At 41.7% G+C, this 19649-nt stretch overlaps 1 protein-coding gene across 1 annotated transcript in view; it reads left to right on the plus strand.

Annotated features, from left to right (window-relative positions):
- The first annotated feature begins 585 nt into the window (after positions 1-585).
- LOC102911856 (ankyrin repeat domain-containing protein 12-like) overlaps positions 586-19649 on the plus strand; it is a 33672-nt gene continuing 14608 nt past the window's right edge. The window contains 1 exon segment of the mRNA XM_076573785.1: positions 586-670. Within this exon segment, the coding sequence (XP_076429900.1) occupies positions 586-670 (85 nt within the window).

Genomic DNA, 19649 nt, shown 5'->3' on the forward strand with positions numbered 1-19649 from the left:
CCGGGATTCCTCAGTGGCACTTTGTCACTCGACTCTTTTAAGTTTTGCAGAATCATCCCCATCCCCTCAAAAAGGAACTTGGAATAGTTTCTCAAGGACCGCCTCGATGGTATGTGAAGGACAACAGTTTGGGCTACTAAAAGGAACCCGTTCCCATGGCTGGAATGAAATCTCTGCCTTCTGGGGCTCCCCTTCCTAGTCATCTTGCTTGGACATACTGCACTTCCCAGCTTGATTTACCATTTTATCCCAGCATCCTACGGAGAATTTGATCAAAAGAGAACCACAGCATATAAACCAGCCACACCTGCACATTTTATTACAAGTATGTTGTTTGCTTGATTCAGATGGGGAAGAATGGTGGGAAATGAAGAGCCATAGGAAAGCTGTCCTCACGGTCCAGCTCCTCTGCTGCCATGGGCTCCTTTCCAGTTGGTGCAAGAAGAGATCTGGGGCCTGTGTTTGCTTTTCTTGGCATCTTCAGAGGTGATGTCTGTAGCTGAAGACACTGGGGCTATTGCCAGAAGCCCTGCTGGAGCTGGGACTATGTGATTCCAGGTTCTAAGATCTCATCTGCTCGCCACGATGGGGAACATTTTGATCTTGGCAGACACGCTCATGCCGGTGCTCCAAATCCACCAGGTTCTGTTCCCTGCTGCTCGGACCCCAGGCAGAGCAGCAGAATAACCTCTGGACACACAGAACTGGGCAGCAACACCACCTCTGGAATTCCCCGTGTCTCCCGAGGGAACTTGTCACCGTGGACACAAACATGATTATAAACTGCTTGTGACCTGGCGGCACATTAACACACTCCCATGAGGGGAAAGAAGAGCAAAACTTCCTTTCCTGGTAGCTGGCTCCACTGTCCTGCCCACTTCAGACCCAAGGAAGTAAAGGTTTCAGCTGTGCAGACGAGCCTGGCTGAACAAAGCAAAACAAAATCCTGAAGGTACAGTGTTCTTGTGTTTACAGCCAAGAGCCTTGGTCTCTGCCCTCCTGTACATGTCTATCCTCTGGCCTGCTCTCTCTCCTGTCTCTGACACTCTTGTTTTGGGTGTTTCTGCTATGCCTTGCTTTCCCTCAGAACCTTGTTTTATTGTTGATCGGATTTCCATTGACTTCTCCCTCACTGCCCATGTTCATAACTGGTACTGGCTGCATAAAGTTTCCAACTGTCCTTGATGAGAACAGATAGAAGGCATTTCTGAAAGAATAAGAACATAGATCTTCGAGGGTGGTCTTCTTCTGTAACTGAGAAAAGGAGAGTTATATTTCAGAGCATGGAGGAGGCAGCTTGCACAACATCCTTGCTTGTTTTAGTGTGCATAGTCCTTAAAGGATCCTGGGATCTTGCCTCCTCCTCCTCATTATTCCTCCAGTTGCTGGTCTTCACCCTCTGTACCATGATGAGACTGGCACCGCTTTGTGATAACTGAAGACTTCAGAAGACTTGGAACAAACCTGTCAAGAGAAACCAGGCCTAGCTGTATTCTGGAACTTTCCACCTCTCGGTTGAGAGCTTCAGGGTTTTTTGTTTGTCTGTCTGTCTGTCTGTCTGTTTGTTTTCACTTCTTTTTTTATTTATTGTCCTAAATAGATAATGTCTTCTCATGGCTTAAATTCAAAAGTATGGGGCTGGAAAGACATCTGAGTGGCTACAGCTTCTGCTGCTCCTCCAGAGGACCTGGGTTTGGTTCCCATCACCCACATGGCAGTTCACAACCATCTAGAACTCCATTTCCAGGGGAGCCAGTGCCCTCTTCTGACCTCTGCTGGCAGCAGGCATGCACGTGCTATAGGCAAGCACTCATACACATAAGATAAAAAGAAACCAAAAATGCATCAAAAGATATATTAAACAATCCCGTTACCCTGGCTCCCCCATCAAGTTTTCTGGGTGTTTTCATTCTACTTGTCTGTAAGTTTTCTTTGCTACAAAGCAAATTACCACAAATTTGGTGGCTTAAAACAAAGCAAGCACGTTAACTCATACTTTCTACAAGCCGGAAGTCTGAGCGATGTTACTGGTTTTCTGTTTAAGGCATCCCAGTGCTGAAATCTTGGCACCAGGTGGGGCTCCAGCCTCTAAGACAAGGGTCCTCTCCCAAGCTCCCAGGTGCTGTGTATGGAGGACTGAAAGTGAGATCCTTGGGGCTTTTTGTTTGCGTGTTCTGTTGACTGCTTCATTAGTTACTCCCAGAGGCTACCCAAGACACAGAGCTGGCTCCATATGCAGGTTGACAAAAGGGCTATTCTCTTTTTTTCTAGCTCAGCAGGACAGCATCATATTGGCTGGTCACACTCACACTCAAGGAGAGATCATACAAGGAATAGCATTCTGCCAGCAAGCTCCACTGATGTTGGGCTAGCTATAAGCCCAGAATGTACCACTTCTCCTTGAAACAATGGCACATGCAATAACCTCCCTGTCTTGATTTTGTGGTATGCCACCCCACAGCAGTGTACACAGTCTTCATACCCCTCACAGACTCTTAGTCCTTCATTATGTTGATATATTACTCTACCACTCCCTGACTGGTGGCCACTCGGACACATCCTGGTCTTGGCCCTACTATATAAAGTCATCCTATCATGCAAAGTGTTGAATAATCATTTATTTTTCTGGGTCAAAGAAATTCACTGCATATGAGCTCACTTTTCGGAGCACATTACCTACAGTGGGATTCCTTGCTCAGCCTTGATGCAGCGGGGAGGGCCTTGGTCCTGCCTCAACTGAATGTATCAGGCTTTGCTGATTCCCAATGGGAGCCCTTAGCCTTTTGGAGGAGGAGATGAGGGGTAGGTTGGGGGAGAAGGCTGGTGGAGAGCGGGAGGAAAGATGAGAGGGGGATCTGTGGTTGGTATGTAAAATGAATAAAAAAAAATCTTAAATAAAAAAAAATTCACTGCATAAATTCCTCTTTATAGAAATGGCATCACTTTGTTCTCCTTTCTCCCAAAAATTTTAGCACAGTTTTCATCTTTTGAGACTTTCTTTGTGTGAATGAGGTTGCAGGACTTGAATAATTAAAGAGAAAATTTGTACTTCTTGTTCTGTGGACTGTTCATGTTCTTTGCTCATTCATGTTGATTTGTTGATATCCTCTGAATTTCTAGAAGCAGCTAGTCCTTTTATTTTTTCAAGACAGGGTTTCTCTGTGTAGCTTTGTACCTTTCCTGGATCTCGCTCTGTAGACCAGGTAGGCCTCAAACTCACAAAGATCCACCTGGCTCTGCCTCCCGAGTGCTGGGATTAAAGGCGTGTGCTACCACCGTCCAGCCCCAGCTAGTCCTTTTTGTGATGAAAAAAAAAATGTCAAATAATTTCCCAGTTTGTCCCTGTCTTTTGACTTCTAATGTTGTGTTTGCTATAAAGAAACTTCTCAAACATGCGATTGAATTTGATGATCTTTTATCACCTTTGGATTTTGAACCACAGACTCAATTGTTTTTAAGGGGAGCCACCATGTTGTTGTTGTTGTTGTTGTTGTTTCTGCTGTTGCTGTTGTTGTTGTTGCTGTTGCTGTGGTTGCTGTTGTTGTTGTTGTTGTTGCTGTTGCTGTTGTTGCTGTTGCTGTTTGCTTGTTTGTCTTCTTGTGTCAGCAGTTTCTTTCTTTCTTTTTTTCTTTCTTTTTTGTTTTGTTGTCTTGTTTTCAAGATAGTGTTTCTCTGCATGTCCCTGGCTTTCCAGGAACTCTTTCTGTAGACCAGGCTGGCTTTGGACCACACCTGGCCAGTTTCATTTTTTATATTTGAATCTTGGTGCTCTTGGAACTCAAGGTTTTAATCTAGAACTCCCAGTTTCAAATCTCTTCCATCAGTAATGTTTTACTTCTTGGGAAAAGAGAGGAATAAAGGTCGCTGGAAGGCAGTGTAGAGAAGACCAGGAAGAGTTGTGCATGCTGCTCTGCAGCATGGCTCAAAGTGTGGTAGTGGGGGGCCGTATGGATCCAGTGACTGGCAGCATGCATACCAACAGCCAGACACTCGGATGGACTGAACTTGAAGATAATAACCAGGCAATGTGCAGTGAGAGTGGGGAGATGAGTCACTGGTTTCCAAGCTGGCACTGTCTGCTGTTGGGCTGTTTTGCCGCACTGTGGAGTGAACCCGGGGCCTTGAGCATGCTGGGGAAGCACTCTGGCAACCTTCTATGCTCCTGTTCTTGAGAAAGTTCCTCCTTGTCAGCAGAGGCTACAAAACTTTTACACCCTGATGTCCTCTGGTTCTTTCCAAGTCTTCATGAATAACCTCAATATTCTTTGAATCTTCAAATTTTAAATATAGTAACATGTACTTTCGGTAAACCATTTGTAAGATGTGAAAAATGCACAAACTTGTGTGCTCCCTGCAGCACTCATGCTCAGAATAGGCTGACAACTCCTGACACTCTCTCTCAGACTGCTGTTAGTACTTTTCAAAGCAGAACATCCATCTGCTCTTCACCCCAGAGCTTTGCCTGCTCCAGAATTATGTCATGCACACGGAATCCTGCTGCTGTGGTCTGTCTTTCTGTCCTCCCCATTCATGTGCAGAAATCTGATCCCCAGTGTGTTTGTGTTAAGAGGTGGGAACATGGGGAGGTGGTTAAGTCACAAGTGCAGAGAATTTGCATGTAGGATTAGGGTTCCATAAAAGAGGTCCCAGGGCCTGCAAAGCAGCTCTGCAGGTAAAGGGGCCCAGGCCAGATGGCCTAAGTCCCATCCTTGGTGCCCACCTGGTGGAAGGAGAGAAGGTGCTCCTACAGTGCTCCTCTGACTTTCAGAGGCAGGCCACGGCAGGCACACACACACACACACACACACACACACATACACACAGAGCACAGACACACACACACACACACACACACCATAAACACACACACATACACACACACACACAGAGCACACACCACATACACACACACACACACCATATACACACACACACACACACACACACAAACAACACACACACACCATACACACACACACACACACAAACAACACACACACACCATACACACACACACACACACACCATACACACACACACACACCATACACGCACACATACACACAGAGCACAGACATACACACACACACACACACACACACACCATACATGCACACACATACAACACACACATACACACAGAGCACAGACATACACACACACACACACACACACCATACATGCACACACATACAACACACACATACACACAGAGCACAGACATACACACACACACACCATACACGCACACATACACACACACACACACCATACACACACACACACACACACAAACAACACATACACACACACACACCATACACACACACACATACACACAGAGCACAGACATACACACACACACACCATACACGCACACACACACACACCACATACATACACACACACCATACACGCACACACCATTCACGCACACACCATACACGCACACAGTAAATAAAAATGTAATAAAAGAAAACAAGGCCTGGAGGAAGTTCCCTCCTCTTACTGTGTGAGAACGCACACTGGTCATCATCTATGAGAAACCAGCCTTCAGTGAACACTGATCTGCTCACACCGGGAACGTGGACTCCCCGGTCTCCTAAGCTGTGTGTATTAAATTTACATTGTTTATAAATTACTCCATTTAAGCGACTGTGTTATAGTCGCCCTCAGCCACCTACCGTACAGCCTTTTGGGTCTGGCTTCTGTCACTCCACACAATGCTCTGGAGACCCATTCATGCTCTTACCTGAAAAACAAGATCATCTTTTCCTTCTACAGTATAGGGTGCTATTAGGTGGGTGTGTCGCTGCTGGTGCAAGCTGAAGGTATTTAAGATGTTTCCAGTGACTACATTCATGTCTGCAACATACAGAGCCTGCCTCTCTCTCTCTCTCTCTCTCTCTCTCTCTCTCTCTCTCTCTCTCTCTCTCTCTCTGTGTGTGTGTGTGTGTGTGTGTGTGTGTGTGTGTGTGTGTGTGTGTGTGTGTGTTCAGAGTTAGTTAGATATATACCCATATATGTCTTCTTTTTAGACAGGGTCCCACTGTTCAGCCCAGGCTGGCCTGGAACTCATGATATGCCTGCCCTTACCTTCCAAGTGCTAAGTTATAGGTGTAAGCAGGCACACCCAGATTTCTTGCTTGCTTTTTCTCCTTTCTCTCCTTTCTTTTCTCTGTTTTCTCTCCCTTCCCTTCTCTCTCATTTTTCTTTCCTTTAAAAAAAAAACAATTAATACATTTTCTCACTGCTAGTAAAACACACAGTTAATTTTTCAAGATGTGTTTTTACATGCTTTGTACTAACTAAACTCACTAGGGGCTCTTATAGATGGCTTCTTTTTTTCAGATTTTGGAAATTATTTAATTGTGTGAATGCATGTCTGTCTCTGGGGAGCTGCACACATGTATGTGGCTCCCGAGGAGGCCACCAGAGGGCAGCAGACCTCCTGTAGCTGATGGTAGTAAGCTGCCCTACAGTGTGCTGGGAACTAAACACCCATCCTCTGCAAAAGTGTGTTCTCGTAACCACTCAGCCTCCTCTCCAGCCTGCCTTCAAACCACCTATGTAGACAATCATCTATTAGTAGAAACAGTCATTTCTTCCTCTTTCGCCATGCCGTAGCATCTTCTCCTTGCTCGCTGTATTTACTGACTTCCAGTATTTACAGGTTGGATGAAAGTGGATAGTCTGTTCTTCCTCACCCCAGAAAACACTGTTCTATCATGAAGTGGAATGCTAACAGTAGGACTTTTGCAGATCCATGTAATAATGTTAAATGGATCACTTCTGTGCCCTGCTGGAGTACACTATAGCCTGGAACTGAGGGCCAAGGAAACTCCTTCTCCTCAGTGCCCTTGTAAGCATGTTTTCTCACAGCAGAAGGAAAAACTGAAACATTTATTCAGTATAGAAGATTCTAGCATATACCAGAATTTCTACCACAAATAGACACTGAGCTTTGCCAAATGAGTCTTCCTCATCTGTTAATTTGTTCAAATGATTTTTATTCTTTAAGAAGTTATATATAGTGGGTCACACTGAGTTTGGTATGCTTAATCTTCCTTGTATTCCTGGTACAAACCCTACTTTATGATACATTGTCTTTTATATGTTGCTAGATTCAATACTCTCTTATCTAGTGTTCCTGATGTTGGTAATAAATTATTGTCTTAGTCATTGTGTGCTGTGGGATGATCTGTATGTTAAATTACTCTGATTGGTCAACAAATAAAACACTGATTGGCCAGTGGCTAGGCAGGAAGTATAGGCGGGACTAACAGAGAGGAGAAAAGAAAGAACAGAAAGGCAGAAGGAGTCACTGCCAGCTGCCACCATGAAAAGCAGCATGTGAAGATGCCGGTAAGCCACGAGCTACATGGCAAGGTATAGATTTATGGAAATGGATTAATTTAAGCTATAAGAACAGTTAGCAAGAAGCCTGCCACGGCCATACAGTTTGTAAGCAATATGTCTCTGTGTTTACTTGGTTGGGTCTGAGCGGCTGTGGGACTGGTGGGTGACAAAGATTTGTCCTGACTGTGGGCAAGGCAGGAAAACTCTAGCTACAATTGTGGGTCAAGAGTGGTAAAGGGTGGAGATTTTACACTGCTACCATGCTGAGATGAGGCATCCACAGCATTGTGGATCCCACTAGACTTTCTAATTCAGAGATGAAGTTCAGTTATCATTCACAAAAATAGCAGTTGACCAAGCCCAGCTTTTAGCAGCAGTTTCCAGGATATAGATTCCTATGAGACAATGCAAAGGGGTGATGACGCCTGAGATTGTAAGCAATTGTCTTAAGGAGAGAAACACTATGCTTAGGCTCCCAAATCTTTCTATTGAATGAGTGTCTTAGTTTTTTCTCCTGTTGCCATTGATAAAATACTCTAACAAAAACAATTTAAAGGAGAAACGTCTGGTTTAGCTCACAGTTTCAGGCTGTAGTTCACCAGGCAGGAAAGTCACAGAAGCTAGAGCTTGAGACAGCTGTCACATCACATGTGCAGACGAGAAGCAAGCAGTGGTGATTGTGTGCTAACTCTCAGTTCACGCTCTCTATCGCACATAGTCCAAACGGTTCTGCCAACATTAAAATGGGTTTCCCACATCAATTACTATAATTAAGATACTCCCCACTGTGCTCAGAGGTCCATCTCCTAGGTAATTGTAGATTCTGTCAAGTTGACACCATCCACGACAGCGAGTGTGCTCTTCCTTTGCTCCACAGAGACATAATCTCGGTCACTGCAGTCAGTGAGGATGCCTGGCCTTTGCTTCAGAAGGAAATGCTATCTTCCAAGGATGTGTGTTGACATTGAAGGAAGGTCCATAACAAAACATAGTTGGTGTCCTACTCAAAAGCATCACAGAGCATAAGCCAGCACATCTCTAGCGTGCCTGGGAGCCTGGGTTCAATGGGCCAGCGCCTCAAAAAAGAAATAGGAAAGTGAACCATCCCCCATATAATTTTCTAATTCTCTGTCTAGAAATTTAGAAATTATATTAATCATTTCAAAACAATGGTTCAATTTGTGTCCGTTGACTATTGCTTTTCTGCTTTAGTCTAATCTTTCTCTGCTTTTTGAGGTGAGGTTTTATATCTAGCTCAGGCTGACCTGGGATTCACTGTGAAGCAAGCTATCCTTGAATTTGCTGCAGTGCCCCAGACTACTAAGTTCTGTCGTTAGAGGCATGTGCCACCGTTCCCAGAAGGATTTTCACTTTTTTTCTCTCTTGTAGTTTCATAATGGAATATCACTACGCACCTCTTTCATGAGAGATGAAACCAAGGCCAGGAAAGGGAACGTGAACTAGGGCTCATGATGCATTTACTTGATGTCCATATTTCACTAACCTGCAGACATGACACCTATATTCAAAAGCATCCCCACCACTTAGCGGTGTAGTGGCTTTCAAGTGAGGGCATGAATGAGTAATTACCTCAGTGGCAACAAGAAAGAACTAGACATGTTGCACTCCAAAGTCTATTCACAAAGGTAGTGTTTGGCCCTGGAATAAAGTCCTGATTATACTTGTTAGTACAGGAAGAAAATGGGGAACAGAAGCAAAAGAAGAGAGATAAGAAACAAAAGATTTGGGGTGGGGTAAATAGATGAAAGAGTTATTTACTGCAAGTTCTTTTATCTCATAATATTCCTACAGCCTCCTGGTGCTATGATTCACAAAAAGAAAAGTGAATGTGTTTGTCCAAATTTACACTGGGTAGACCCGAGCCACACAGCAAATGAAAAAAAGGGTATAAGGTAGAGGAAGGGGTGGGGGGAAGGAAACCACCACCAAGGACATTTGAAAAGTCATGTGGAAACCTACTATTTTATAAGGTACACACACACACACACACACACACACACACACACACACACACACACAACTGTAGTCACCCTACACAGGGGATAATGGTCCTCCCGAAGTCATAGGTTTCCAAATGGAAAGGGGAGGCATCTCACAGTTGAAACTGGGCTTTCCATTTGGAAACTTATGGTGAGGGTTTTCCTGGGAGGATTTAAGGGGAAGAGTGGAGATGACTATAAGCAAAACACATTATGTGCATGTGTTTAGTAGTTAATAAAATATTACTTTATAATTGATAAAATTAACAAAATATTGTTTTTTTTTAAAAAGGAAGTGTGGTGTAATAGGAAAATGTGGCTGAGAAGTCAAGAGACATGGATTTGCCACTTACTAAATTTGCACCATTTCTCAGGCTATGGCACAGGAACTGCAGCATGCTGAGGGAGACTTCATGTGGGAGCAGGGCCCGGGGGTAGCACCCAGGGGTAGCACAGACCCTAAAATCACAAGCACCACCAAGGGCATTCTTGCTATTTTAAAAATGCTTGTGCTCATTTATTTGTATACTTCTGCTTATATAATACACTCGTATGTCTTCTGAGAACTGAATAACCAAATCACCTTTTACACTTTGTGTGTGTGAGGCGGGGTGGGGGGGGCACGCCCATGCCACCACATGCATGTGGAGGTCAGAGGAAAACTTAAGGGAGTTGGTACTCTCCTTCTACCATGCTTGTCCCTGGAACCTCACTCAGGCCATAAGACCTGGTGGCAAATGCCTTTACCTGCTGAGCCATTTTGGTGACTGTGAATTGTCTGATGCTCTTATGTATTATGGATATTAATGTTTGTCAGATGGACAGATCACAGTCGTTTCCTTCCATTCCCAGGTTGTCTTTTCACACTGGTGATGGTATCCTTTGTGTTGCAGAAGCTTTTGAGTTCCATAGAATCCCATTAGGTTATTTTCACCTTTAATGTCTGTGTTTTAGGGTCTTGTCTAAAACATCTTTGCCTACACCAGTGTCTTGAAGTGTTTCTTCTAATAGTTTAATAGTTACAGGTTTTCTATGTAGATTTTCCATCTGTAAGCTCAGTGATTTCTCAAGGATAAAATAATAAGTTAGGATCATTAAATACACCCAAAGTATCTCTAAGAGAACCAAATCATTTATGGGCAGTGACTTCTCTAATGCTTCAAACCATTGCAACTGTAGAGCTCCCATTTCTTATCTGTCTCTTCAGAACTCCTTAAGTTTTGAAGAAAGAGTAAAAGCCACAGTCCATAAGAACTACAAGCTAACAGCCATGGTTCAAGTATCCAACCTTGCTATCCAGCCTAGGGGAATGCATATTCAAACACTTCCCATCTTTTGCCCTACTTATAAAGTCAATAAGAAAAAACTCCACAAACTAATTGGGAAAATAATAATGTTTTATTTTTCTATCAATAAATTTGTAATAATTTTGATTAACATAAATATATTGATATCAAATTTAATGAAGATAAAACAAATCTGACCCAATGGCAACTGTTTAAAAATACAAAATAAAGTATAAGAATAGGATATTAGCTTTCATGACTCAACCTAGAACTATTCACACTTGTTATCGATTATGTGATCTTGGATCAATTACTCCTATTGCTAAGTCTTCCTTCCCAAGATTGGAAAAGCAATGGCTATGTTGCAGTTTGTTTAGTAACAGGTGACTATGAAGCCAAAATAGAATTACATCATTTTCCCCTTTCCGTTTCTTCCCATGCACTCCACTCATCTATCTATCATCTGTCTGTCTGTCTGTCTGTCTGTCTCTATCTCCTGCTACCTCCCCACTTCTCAGGGCCTCTTTTTAATTTTGTTATACACAAACACACATACACACATATATTGATAGATATATATGTGGATGTATATACATATACTCCAAAATATATAAATATAACTTACACTGTCTGTATTATGTCACTTGTATATATACGACTCAGGGCTGACCGTTTGGTATTGAATAACCAAGTAGGACTCTTCCTTGCAGAAGACTATTTTCAACTGCTCTCAGCATCCCTTAGTTGCCTGTAGTTCTTTGTCTAGGGTTGGGACCCTGTGCTGTTTCCCCCTTTCATGTCACTTCCTTGGTACAGCTTCCCTAACATTTCTGGGGGATGCAATCTCACAGCAGACATCTTGGTCCTCTGGTTCTTACAGTCTTTCTACTGTCCTCTTCTACTGTGTCCCCTGAGCTGTAAATGCAAGAGTTGTGTTGTAAATGCAGCAATTGGGGTTGGGCACCACACAATCACTTATTATCTGCATTTTGATCAGCTGTGGTTTTCTGAAGTGGTTGAAACTCTTACAAAGAGAAGCTTCTTTGTTGAGGAAGCGTACACATTGAAGAGCTACACTTATCTGTGGGCATAAGGATAAGTATTGAGAATGCAATTAAAAATTATTCTGGTTTCGTAAAGTGGCAGTTGTGGGTTCTCTTTTAAGATTCATGACCTCACTCACTTTGGGCAGTGGGCTATTTCCAGTACCAGGCATAATTTCCCTCTTGTTGAGTAGGCCTCAAGTCCAACTAGAGAGCTGTTGGTTACCCCTAAGATGTGAATGCCATTACTGCACCCCTAGCGTTATTACTTCATGCTTGTTATTGTTATGGTTCCATAGGCATTGTCTTAGTCAGGGTTTCTACTGCTGTGGTGAAACACCATGACCAAAAGCACCTTGGGGAGAAATGGGTTTATTTTGGCTTATACTTCTACACTGTAGTCCATCAATGAAGGAATCTAAGACAAGAACTCACGCGGGGCTGGAACCTGGAGCAAGGGCTGATGCAGAGGCCATGGAGGGGTGTTGCTTACTGACTTGCTTATCTTGGCTTTCTCAGCCTGCTTTTTTGTATAACTCAGAACACCAGCCCAGGAAAGGTACCAACCACAATGGGCTGGTCCCTCCCCATCAGTAACTAATTTAAAAAATGCCCTACTATAGCTTGAGAGTTTTCTCCCTGGGTCCCACCAAGCCCTGACTGTCCGACGGCCCATTTGTAAAATAAACACACAGAGACTTATATTACTTACAAACTGATGGCCATAGCAGGCTTCTTGTTATCTACTTCTTCTATCTTAAATTAACCCATTTCTATTAGTCTATAAGTTGCCACGTGGCTCGTGGCTTACCGGTACCTTACATCTTGCTTGTCATGGTGGTGGCTGGCCAGTCTCTCTGCCTCAGCCTTTGACTTCCCCCAATTCTCTTCTCTTTGTCCCGCCTATACTTCCTGCCTGGCTACTCGCCAATCAGTGTTTTATTTATTGCCCAATCAAGCAACACACGTAACATACAGAACATCCCACAGCACCCTACAGCCTAATCTTGTAGAAGCATTTTCTCAATTGACATTTCCTCAATTTCACATAACTTTAGCTTATATACAGTTAATGTAAAACTATACAGGACAGTTATCATAGCTGGGTAGGACTATTGGTTGCTTCTCTCCCTTGAAAGCTCATATGGTCCCTGCAGAAGAATTTCCTAAAACACTGTCACCTATCACAGAAAAAAAAATTCCTTTTTAATAACAATTTTCCCATTTCAGTAGACTTATCCATTAGATCAGACTGAGTGTGTCTGAAAGGACCTGAACATAACAATGCAGAAAAGTTGTCTGTAGTTGGCCATGAGCACTCAGTGGCACTTACCATGATCGTTTAATTATTCCAGCCATGCTGTGTTGCTGCTGTACTGGGGTCACCGGAAAACTCAATCCTGTGGTACTTGGGATACAGAACATCTTCTGCTGATGGAAGTCTGTACCCTGTGGAAATGTTTTAATGGGGTCCTTGAAGCGTGTCCTAAGAATGCTGTCAACATGTATTCTTCCTTGTCAGGCCTTCATGTTGTCAGGAATCTCTAGAGTTCTGTCTTTCTGCCTGTGGTTCACCACCATGTCTCCTGTCTGCTCTCTAAGCTAGTATAGCTATGTTCAACAAAGCAGAGGTGGCCGACTTGGGGAGGAGCATCATCAACACTGCCTCTCGAGAGAAATGTCCCATCAGATAAATCACTAACACAGCCATCAGGTTCTGATATGCAGCAGTCACATCCTTACTACCTGATCATTCACTTGGAAAAAAACAGTCAGTAGAGAGGGCAAAGGGGAGTACCCAATCAGCCATGTGGTGATGCTGTGGAGTTAATTGTAAAGCCCTAGCAGGGAGAATTTCAAAAGAAGGAAAAGACAATAGTAAAAAGCACAACTTACTCAGAACTCATACTACAGGATGATTTTTTTAAATGACAAAAACATCTTTGACTCTAGCAAAAGTAAAAGATGATGTAATCATCTAAGAATCCATAGCTGAGCTAGGCACAGTGGAAGTATCATTTTGTATACCCTGCAAGCCCAGAACGGAGGCTAACAAGAACACTTGTGCATTAGTTCCATTTTACTGCTTATTGTACCTCAGAATGCCCCTATAGAGGACAAAAGTAGGAAACCCATCAAATTACAAATGAATATATTCTTGGCCTATCAGTTATATGCACTTCCTGCAGATACATTCACATATGAGCAAATGACTCAAAGTAGATTGTTGAAACATTCTTTAAAATAGAAGACTAGCTAGAGCCAGGGGCAGTGGTGACATTAAAGCAAATGAAGAAAAATGCAAGGGAAATAGAATTTACATTATATTGTGCATCCATGTGCAGTGCATATTTACAAAGGAGTTGAGGTGAGTTCTCAAACATGACTCTGCTACCTGAATATCTTATCACTGGTTCAAATTTGTCACACAACCAACATGTACTACAAGTGATTCATGTGCTGTGGGATGTCTTTCTGTATGCTGTGAATATATGTTGTTCCTATTGGTTAATAAATAAGCTGCTTTGGCCTACGGCAAGGCAGCTTATAGGCAGGTGAGAAATACAAGGAAAAAGAAAAGAAGGTGAAAGGCAGAGTCTATGGAGATGCCAGCACCACCAGGAGAAGCAAGATGTGAAAGTACCAGTAAACCAAAGCCACGTGGCAACTTATAGATAAATAGAAATAAATGGTTTAAATTATAAGAGCTAGCTAGCAAGAAACCTAAGCCATTAGGCCATATAGTTTGTAAGTAATATAAGCCTCTGTGTTTACTTGGGTCTGAGTGGCTGTGGGACTGGGTGGGACCAGAGAAACCTTCCAACTACATTCATGCTTTCATATAAAGAAATACTATACAGTAAAACAATTGCACATTTGCAGAAAACGGTGACACAATGATGTCATTGGACTTCTGCCATTGAAGAAATGTCATGAATTGCTCCATGAAGAAAAGTTACATGCTACATGTCACTTTAGCCTAGTGATGAAGGATTCTGAAGTAAGCCCAACCTAAACTGGAACCACTGCATGGATAGCACAGTGACTTTCTTCACAAGAGGGACTTTCCTATCATACGATGGATTCTTCCTTGTAGGGTTTATTTGTATATAAATGGATTAACACAGACTTCTGCTTAAGCTTGTTGGGTGAATTCTACTTCCATTTTTAATTGTCTGTTCAATAAATGTTTCTTTCTACATTCAAATAGATATGCATGCTAAGAAAGAATACAAAAATAAGAATCCAAGATCTATAAGGAAAAGGGGGGACTTCTGAGGAACAATTTGTGGGAGATGAAAATCATTCTCCTAGTCAAATACATCTCAGTGAAATAACCCAGTCCAGGACTCTGAGAATTTGGTGGATTCCCAGGCCAATCCCTTATGAGTCTGCAAATATTTCAGAAGGGAATTAATTTACTAATTATTAATACTTAGCATTGCACATTGAAAAAAATGCTAGTTTCATAAAGAGAGTCAGAGTTTATCATAAATAACTGTCTCCAGAGAAATACAAAACTGTTCTGCACAAAAAATGAACCAGAACTTGTGGTTTTAGGGCAATTGCTGTGGGATGTCTTTCGGTATGCTGTGAAAATATGTTGTTCCCATTGGTTAATAAATAAAGCTACATTGGCCTATGGCAGAGCAGGATGGAGCCAGGAGGGAAGACCCAAGAGAGGTAGTGAGAGGAGAAAGGAGTGGAAGAGACACCAGCTGCCGCCCAAGGAGCAGCAAGATGCCAGCAGACCAGTAACACCAAGGCCTCGTAGCAACTTATAGATTAAAAGAAATGGGTTAAGTTATAAGAGCTAGCTAGCAAGAAGTTTGGGCCATAGGCCATCCAGTTCATAATTAATATAAGCTTCTGTGTGTTTACTTGGGTCTGAGCAGCTCTGGGACCAGGCGGGACACAGGAAAATTTCTGACTACATTTTGGTACCCAGACGTGGTAGCAAGAATTTCCACCCAAAACCTGAGAAAGCTTTAAAAAAAAAAGATTCTAAAACAGAGCTAAAAACAGCTTCCTAGTTGTGTCTCTCAGGCAGTGACACAACTGCATTTGGGCTTGACCTACATACAGCATGGCGGATTCCTGCCACAGTACACATGGTTTCTCCAAGCCATGCAGCACACTGCATGATGGGTTTAGCATTTACTCATACAGACAAAAAGGGTTTATGGGCCAGCTGCATGCTACCTGGTGGCAGCATGGACCCCAGAGTTGACAGGGTAAGCATGACTCTCCTGGGTACCTCCACCATGTTGGGAAGCTGAAGTGGGTGGAGTCAGAAGCCAAAGCTGTTGTGTTGGTCCTAGCCACATAGTTAGGCAGTTTAAAATCTCTCCTGGTCAGAGAAAGATCATAGATTCACAATAACACAGATTCAGATGGAATAAAAAACAGTTTACAATGTATATAAAAGTGTACGTAGGCTTAAAAGAGAGGGGAAAAGGAGTATAGATAGTTATATAAAGAAATACTTTTCAAAAATAAAGTCTTTAAAGAGACAGTAAAAATATATATGAAAAAAGCCATGTAAAGATGGAAATCACACAGAGAGTCTGGAGTATATTGTCTTTGGGATTTTTAACTGGAGAGAGACATTTATTTATAAAGGCTGCTGAGTTAAACCTATATATATATATATATATATATATATATATATATATATATATATATATTAAAGATATCTTGACTTCAAAATTTGTGTCATAGCATGTGTTGCTTTGGAAAAGAGATTCTTATTTTGTTTCCACAGGAGATGAGAACCTGTGAATTCCTTCCATATTAATATGGCTCCATCATGAAAGACCCCCTGAGAGGTCTCCAGACGATCCAACATCCAGAATAGCTTCAAGGCAACTAGCTCAGAGAATACAGTCTCACAGACTACTCCAGTCAGAATTTGATCATAATCTTAAAATTTTCTTTGTGACTCCATAAGACTACCAGCACCCACAATCAGCAGGAAGTAGCCTAGAAAACTATACCCACATTCCTAAAAAATGAATTATGGATGTTTGTCTTTGCTTAGGGGGTTGATTACAAATTGTTATTGGTCATAGTCAATATCTTTCTAAAAGAAAAAATGGGAATATGATATAGAAATATATGATACAGATATGATAGAATGGAAAGGTAGATTATTGAATCTACTTTTATAGAGCAACAACTTATTTAAAATGTTTTACATTGCTATGGATTTTAGTTTGTTGATACAAATTTAAAGTTAATTTTGTTATACTATATATATTTCTACTCTTGTTTAAGGTATTATGTTTATGCAACTCATTTAAAATTGTAATGTACAGTTAAGAAATACAGATTAATAATTAGTCATCTATGATATCACACTTATAGTCATATTAAGTTTTCTAGGTATATATAGATATATTTCAGTTAGGTAGATAATCTTCAAACACTTCAAAGACCTACAGAATATGGCATTTAAAATATTTTAAAAACTAGGCTTTTCTGGACAATGAAACATGTCTGCTCCTGGCAGCACCAATTACTTCAAGGAGGATGATGGGCATTGAAGAAACTCATTATGGAGTTTGTTTCCTTTGTGGCAAAAGTTAGCCACTTGGCAAAAAAGTGCCCTTGTGTTGACTGATTGACAGTATATTATATAAACTGGACATGCAGGACCCATAGGAAAGTGACCACTAAACTTTGCAAGATGAGATGGTCCTTCAGGTTCCTTCTTCACAGAGGAGACTGCCAGACATTCTACAGGACACAGAGAGAAGCGACTAAAAAATTCCAGGCCTATAGGCTGATATGGAAGGAAGCTTGCAGTCTTAAGATCTTAGATCCACACTCACCTTTGTAGAGTTGAAGTCATAAAACTAGATGAAGAGTAAAGGCTGTTGTGCAACAAGAGAGATGTGTTATTAAAAAAATACAAGCCATTTCCTATGACGAGAATCATGTAGACATACATGAACACCAATGGTGTCCTTAGTGGGTCTCAGTGCATTCAGCTATATAGGCATCTTAACATGATGAGAGAAACGAAATTTGAGATTTTGCCTAAAGTAAAATATATTTTAAACCATAAAGGCAAAAATGACCAATGATCCTAAACGTAAGTACCCTTGATCTGTGAAACCAATTGCCTCACAGGAAACAATGAGAGAAACACACCTTTCCTCTATAGAAAACAGTCACACAGAAAGACCGAAAATAATTCCCTTCATTTAACTATAAACCCATCAAAACTTCATGGGATATGATCACTTTACTTATGTAGTACCTATGTTTAGTAGATTATACATTCTGTTACCTTCTCAGAATTTCATGAGTTCTTAGTCAGAAACTTAAAAAATCAATGTAAACCTTCAGAATTCTAAAGAGTTTTGTATAGAAATTAACAGTTGCCAACACCAGCAGATCTAGAAATAGATCCAATCTTTTTACTCCTTGAAATTCCAAAACATTTACTCTTGAGGCTGTAGAGATGGCTTAACAGTTAAAAATGCTTACTACTTTTGCATAGGATCCAAGTTTGATTTCTAGCCCCTATGAGGGACAGCTCACAACTGCCTGTAACTCCATCTCCAAGGGATCCAATGTGCTCCTCTGGCCTCCTAAAACACTGGACACACACACACACACACACACACACACACACACACACACACACACACACACACACTTAAAAATAAAAATAAAAAAAAATATTTAAGGTTGGAGAGAGAGCTCTGCTGTGGGATGTTCTGTATGTTAAATATGTTGCTCTAATTGGTTAATACATAAAACACTGGTTGGCCAGTAGCCAGGCAGGAAGTATAGGTGGGACAAGCAAAGAGGAGAATGCTGGGAGGTGGAAGGCTGAGGCGGAGAGACACTGCCAGCTGCTGCCATGATAAATGACATGTAAGGTACCAGTAAGCCACAAGCCATGTGGCAACTTTTAGACTAATAGAAATGGATTAATTTAAGATATAAGAACAGCTAGCAAGAAGCCTGCCAGGGCCATACAATTTATAAGTAATATAAGTCTCTGTGTGTTTACTTGGTTGGGTCTGAGTGGCTGCAGGCCTGGCGGGTGAGAGAGATTTGTCCTGACCTTGGGCCAGGCAGGAAAACTCTAGCTACAGAGCTCAGTGGTTAAATGCACTTTCTGCTCTTCCAAAGGACCCAGGTTTGATTCCCAGAACTCATGTGGTGACTTTTACCATCTGTAAGTCCAGTTCTAGAGAACTCAACAATGTCTTCTGGCCTCTTGGGTCACTAACCACAGACATACATGCAGGCAAAACATCCATACACATAAAATTAAATTTAAAAAATTAAAATATCTTAAAACATTTAGCCTTAAAATCTAGCTATTTAACATAAACCATTTTGTCCTTTAAACTCAACCCAAAATGAATATAGTCATATTTATTGGTTCTGAGAGTCTGATTATCAACTACAGAAAGAGAGGAATGAGAAGTGATCCAGCATCATTTGCCATAAACGCCTTTGAAGTCTTAATCAGCATGATGTCATGGAAACTGTTAATTTGATAACATCAGCTATGACCCACCTCTTCTTTTCATTTGTATTTTGTGTATAGTTTGAAGTTCAGTAGATCCCCTGAACACACACACTCTTAGCATCCCTACCCTGTGTCCCCTGTCCACCCACACTCTCAGCATCCCTACCCTGGGACTCTTGTCCACCCATATTCTCAGCATCCCTACCCTGGGACCCTTGTCCACCCACACTCTCAGCATCCCTCCAGGAAGCCACTGCCTGTCTACAATGCAGTGGAAGTTTTCTGTTTTTATGGACTTGAAAACATTTATATCTCTTCAATCAAAATTTTAAAGATAAGATCACTGATACACAAACCATTTTCTTCTACAATTTGCAATGTTAAATGAAACAATTTCACTCTCCTGGGTTCCAGGGAGAAAAAAAAAATCAAGTCCTACAGCTATTGGAGTAATTGTAGTTTTTGC

Source organism: Peromyscus maniculatus, chromosome 6, assembly GCF_049852395.1.
Source record: "Peromyscus maniculatus bairdii isolate BWxNUB_F1_BW_parent chromosome 6, HU_Pman_BW_mat_3.1, whole genome shotgun sequence".
Taxonomy (NCBI): domain Eukaryota; kingdom Metazoa; phylum Chordata; class Mammalia; order Rodentia; family Cricetidae; genus Peromyscus; species Peromyscus maniculatus.